The sequence below is a fragment of the Zosterops lateralis genome, assembly GCF_965231275.1.
Source record: "Zosterops lateralis genome assembly, chromosome: 1".
NCBI lineage: Eukaryota > Metazoa > Chordata > Aves > Passeriformes > Zosteropidae > Zosterops > Zosterops lateralis.
In genome coordinates this window covers 57525818-57531817 of record NC_139762.1, presented here as the reverse complement: position 1 = coordinate 57531817, position 6000 = coordinate 57525818, and the positions used below count along the sequence as shown (strand labels likewise).

The following is a 6000-nucleotide window of genomic DNA, read 5'->3' as shown; positions in this document are numbered from 1 at the left end:
GTACTGAAACAGTGCTTGGTTTTGCAGACAAAGTTATGCTCCACAGTGCAAGTGGATTTTCTCTCTTCCTTTTTTCAAGCATTTAACTATTTTTGTATTGAACTGATGTGAAATTACATGAGCTTGGATAATGTGAATAATGCATGAGATTTAAGACAAACACATGAAAGGAACTTATTTTTCATGTCAAACAATTCTTTATTTTTTATGGTACAAATTAAAAGTGACAGATCTGAAGCTGTTTAGAAGTACACAAAGTGCAGCTTTACTGACCATACAGATATTGCTCTAGATTAAGTACAGTTTTTGTCAGTTTTTTTGTTTTTTTTTTTTTCATGTTAAGCAACCTGTGCAGAAAAATCAGCTTTGGTTTCAAAGTCAGAGTAGTAAGGAGCTTTTAAATATCCAGTTTGTTTTCTTGGTCACAAGTCCACCATATCCACTCCTTTTTAATTTATTCATATTTTTTAACAACACAATAGAGTCCATTTTGTACTGCTATCTTTCCCCCTGCATGCTCCATGCATGGAAAAACAGATCTCTTCGCAGTGCTTCATAAGTGACCCTGGTGACCATTCTGTAGATTATAGCACATAGGAGACAAAAAAAATAATAATAGTAATAATAATAATTAATAATAATAATAATAGTAATAATATCACTTTTTAACAATAAATAAACAAATGTGCCCCACATAGTCTCAAGTTGGAAACAAGCAAACCACGTGACAAAAAGCTCATTACAAAATGTTTTCCAAACAGATTTTACAGTCAAACATTGACATGGAAATCAATTTCCTCTCTTATCTTCTTATTTGAATGTTGGTCAATAACTGGGTACAAGTAGAGTGCTGAGGTAAAACACTGATGAACAGTTTTATTTTTGTATTTTTTCTTAAATAGTAACAGTTTAGTATTGCGAGATTGTCAGCAACATTTAGCCATATCTATACAATGTGCATATACCTACATACATTGAGCTTTGGTCCAGCATTGAGAAGACGAGCAAAGGCATTTTACATATTTCTTTTTGGTTATAGCTTGAGTTCTTTGAAACGCCTCTACTTGTTCCTTCCTAGCTCCTTTTGGCTTCCTTGTTCTCTCTCTTTTTTCTTTTTTTTTTCCTCTTTTTTTTCCTTTTTTTTTTTCTTTTTTTGGTTTTTTTTCAGCAATAATGTAAAGAAATTGGAACCATTTGAATGCATTTTATTTCTTCAACTGTCCAAAATAGCTTTTTAGTGAAAAACATAAAAAGACAAAATCAGAAGAGTAAGTGAACCCTTGGTTCATTATTCAAATAATATATTTTATATATATATATATATTAAAAAAAATCAATTATTGACAAAGTGGAAAACCATTAAACGTTCACATATGACCGAAGAGACTTTTGTTTCATTTGCTGGTAGCAATCTATCTTTTAGTCACATGCAAAATTAAAAGGTATTCAAATGTTATCAATACATGAAAATTGTTTACAAATGGGAACCAGGAATGTTGCCAGTAACAAAACAAAACAAAATATTTATGGCCCTCCCAAAGATGTAAGACTCACACACAATTTATCTTCCTAAGAATCTGTTCAGGCACCATTTATGCCTTATAGCAAAAATTTGTGTATAAAAAAATTAATATGAGAAGCATTACAACACTTTATAAATAATTTACAAAACATAATACAAAATTAGAAAACTGTAAAAAAAATCACTGCACATGAATGATTTTAAGACTGTGGGATGAATATTATTTTTTCTTCCATGCTGGCAATTTATATTTATTTTACATTTTCACTGTCCTAGTTATATCCTTCCAATATGTACTTTGGAACAGAAAAGAGCTTATATAACTGCTGCCAGCATATTTTTAAAAATTTAGTATCTTTCATACAGTGTTTAGTTAACTTTTTTCTTGGGGGATTTTTCTTCACAGAATTTAGAGCAGTCCCTGGGAGAACTGGAAATTTAGTTTTGAGGCAAAGAATGGTTGATGGTTTTGTTCCCAGGCTGTTGATGGCGGGGATGGAATGGGGGAGGGTATGGCCTTAAGGATGACTGAACATATAATTGTGTATGTGGCATTAATAACTGGGCAATTAGGAATGTTCTGGATACATGGGTAGGATTTCAGGAGTGACTGCTTCCAAATATGATTTGTTCATCCTTGCTTTCCTGCTAGCTTCTGGATGGTAGTCTGATTGTTATGTAGATTGAACAATGGTGACAACTTTAGGGCTGTTTGGTATAGACAACATAGATATTTCTGAGGATATAGGTATCTATGGAGAGAGAGGGTAAAAGAAAACCCAGAGGGGCAGATGTTTCTGTGAGACTCTCTAATTTATGTGCTTAGCTTGGATACAGCATCTGTTTTGTCCCTCACAATTTGCCTGTGGTTACTGAGGTGTTTTTTTCTTCCAGCAGTTATTTATATATCAACAGTTGAAACAGAGTCAATAACAATTGTCACTCTCCTTGTAAAAACAAGACTGAAAACATCCTTAAAGTCTAAAATGCATTTGCTGGGCATTAGCCCATCCTGGAGTACTGGATCCTCAGTGTGCTCCAACATTGACCTTTGAGAGTGCTCACACTTAGAAGCAGCTTCTGGCCTAGAGGAAGGTCTCTGAAATCTTAAAGCTCCACCAACCGTGCAATAAATACTCCACAAGGTAAATCCCATTAATAGAATACTGAGGGCCAGATTCAAAGCCTAGTGAAATCAATGAATGTCTATTTCTTTCACTAAGTTTTGGATATAACCTGGAGTTTTTGAAAACTCTTTAGTAAAAGATGTGTTATTTGAAGACTCCAGCACTTCAGGAACTTCTTTCCACATCCTAGGTAGACCACCAAAAATCCAGCACAACCATTCTGAGGTCAAGGAATGCAATCATGAGTTATACCATCAGAATTGCACCATCTCTACAGTGAGCTGAACCAATTATATGATGTTATCTTTTGGGAAGACCTGATCAAGATCTACCCTAACGGTGGGCTGGATCCCAAAGGCTTGAGCATAACTGAGCAGAGGATGAAGATTGCACATGACCTTCACAGGTCAGACAACGCCCCATCAAGAACTTGCAATGCCTTTCTCTGCCTCTGAGCCGTGGTATGCTTGTAGGTTCAATGACCACAGTATTTTTGCAGATGCTTGTCCAATCAGAAAGGAAGCCACAGAGATAAACTATTGTTAAAAAAAATCAGTTCACCTGAGTCATATTGCAGGTGACCCACCTTATATTATCAAGGGACATTCAGTAATTTTCCCTATGTCCCAATTGCTTAATCTAGCCAGTGGCCACAGCAAATACCTGCAGAAGCACATCTTCCTACTAAAGAAGTCAACAGGGCAAGCATCAATATGACATAAAAAAAAGGCAGAAGAACAAAGCACTACCATCGAAATTGTCTATAGTGATGTAATGATCAAAACATCCTCCTCGCTTCTCAGCCTGTCCATTCGTTTTCATCAGAACCTCAAGAAATTTCTTTGGCTAGCAGGCTTTGGAGAGAAATTGCTTCAAATGGAGCCATAATATAGACACAGTACTGTACCAAGTGTGCAGTTTATATTTATACTACAAAATGAGTTTTGATAACCTCCCCAGGTTCATGGCCAAAGGACAGAGAAATCTCAAGCTACGCATTCGACAAAAAGCACAATGTTCAGTGTGGGCTTGACAATCCATCAGACATAGTCTTAATCCTTCTTTGTCCTCATTGCATTTCAGCATATAAAAGTGTTCAGATCCCATTTTTCTTTTTAAAATTCTTCAAACAGTACTGGGTTTGGAGGGCTTGGGGAAGGAGTGGAGGGTGAACTGGAAGGGAGGAGGCAGCAAATAGAATCAGAAAAAAAAAAAAAAAAAAAAAAAAAAAAAAAAAAAAAAAAAAAAAAAAAAAAAATGCAAACCAAGACATACATCCTTAGAAGAGAGATAACAAACCCCACAAATCACAATAAAATAATTATTTTTGGCACCCAAACATTAGGAGATTGCAAAACTGTTGACTAAAAGAAAAGAAAATGAGGTGACTACTATGGAATGGCTTTGTACACACCTGCAGGGGGTACAAACAAGGATGAGATAAATTAATCCTGTATTCCTCTTTGCAAAATACAAATGTAAAAATTTGTAACACAATTTTACACTCATAAAAGAGTAAACTAACAATCTAGTTTGCAATGCCATGTTTCTGACTTTGGTTAATAGTTTTCATAGTGAATCAGCACTTGATACCTGAAAGGCTACAATCACTCCTCCAGGTGGCAGGCTTGTATTCTCTGTTAAACAGATAAAAGTTTTTTCTTTTTTTCTTTCTTTTTTTTTTTTTTTTTTTTTTTTTGGTGGTTGTTGTTGTTGTTTGTTTTGTTTTTCCTTAAAATGTGTTCGTATTTTCATAATATACAGAAAAAATTAAGCAGTTATTTGGTTTACTTTAAGTCCATTTAAAAAAACTGGCTTTTTCTTTTTTTGGGAACTAATTCTACCACACACACTCTAAGTGTTGTGTATTTTTTTGTTTTCTTTTTTTTTTTTTTATAGGAAAACTCACGGACATTTATAAACTGTTCTGTCCTTCTTGTAGTTTTCTCAGTCTTTTACTTACAAGGGTGATGAATAGGAATTTTCACAGAGTTCAAATGGACACGTTTCAGTTGATGTGGGGTTTTTTTCTGTGTGATTTGGCTTTGTTTTGTTTTGCTTTTAGGAGTTTTCTTCCAGAGAGTCTGTTAAAGGCTCCATAGGAACTGCTGTCGCGGGCTCGTGTTGTTTCAAACGTTTAATTGTGTTCTTCAGTGCTTGCCTCTTATTGCAGAACCAAACTCTAACTACTTCCCGGTCATAGTTCAGTTTCTCTGCAATCTCTGTCATTTCTTGCCCAGAGGGATGCGTGTTCTTCTCAAAGTGGGCATTCAAGATTTCAAGGGCTTGTGGCGTGAATGAGGTACGCCTCTTGCGCTTTTTGGATGGTTCGCTCCCGATAAACTCGGTAAGGTTCTGCATCCCTGCTCGATGGCGGGCCTCAGCCTCAGCCATCCACCGCTCAAGCACCGGCTTTATCTTCTGGGCACTTTTAGGGGTGATGTCCAGCTTTTCAAACCTGGCAGGATACAAAAGGCCAGGGTTCAGTTTGGCTGTCAGACTGCTAGCTATAGTGTTCTCTTGGGCTTCCTGTGGTAGGAAAAAGTGGCTTCTCAGGATGGTGTGTCTGAGGGAAAATTGAGAAAGAAGAGTCTTACACTGATGCTCTGCCAGGGTGGGACTTCCTGCCTGCCTGACTAATTGACTGGCAGAGGTAATTTACAGTAGATTATGAAAACTATCAGATAGGTATATCTATACATAGATTAGATATAGATGATATAGATATAGATAGATATAAATAGCTGGAGATTTAAGCTAACACAAAATAAGCACTACAACAAAATTCTAGGTACACTAAATAATACAGGTTAAGAATCACATTTTCCTATATCTGATGATCTTCAAAACCCTTAAGACTAAGTCTAATTACAGGAAATGATATCAAAGACATTGCTTTTATCATCTAGTCTTTGTGCTTAATCCTTTTGTTATCCCTCCCATCCCATGTTATCCAAACACCACAGCTTTAATAATAAAAACCAGTGGCAAATACTAGCCTCCAAATATCAGGTTTCCTTTCCATTTTTCAGCAATTTTCACTGTTTGTAAGTTAATGCTATATCCCTTCTCTGGGTTGGAAAAATATTCCCATAGCCACAGTGGTGTTCAGCTGAAACAGCTGGACACTTTGCAATTATCTTGCTGTCCCCACAATGTGCAAAGACAGACTCATGTTTTCCAGATGAAACCCAGCATAAGAGTCTGCTAATACGCTGTGGCACCAAGCTGAGTTTATTGTGGGATTTCTGCAAACTGTACCAGAATGATATCATTTCCTGTAAATGAGGTCTTCTATATATAATTTTGCCATCGAAAGTCTTTTGCCAAACCAGATTTTACAAGTATTAT

The 6000-nt window shown here is 36.0% G+C and overlaps 1 protein-coding gene across 4 annotated transcripts in view; it reads right to left on the bottom strand.

Moving 5' to 3' along the window:
- Window positions 1–303: 303 nt before the first annotated feature.
- Window positions 304–6000, bottom strand: part of POU6F2 (POU class 6 homeobox 2) — a 281035-nt gene continuing 275338 nt past the window's right edge. For 3 of the 4 annotated variants that reach the window (XM_083871982.1, XM_083871984.1, XM_083871981.1), the window contains one exon: window positions 304–5215. In XM_083871982.1, coding sequence (XP_083728108.1) covers window positions 4711–5215 — 505 coding nt within the window. In that variant the 3' untranslated portion in view covers window positions 304–4710. The remainder of the gene's footprint in view (window positions 5216–6000) is intronic. The other variant, XM_083871983.1, reaches the window with a different exon arrangement.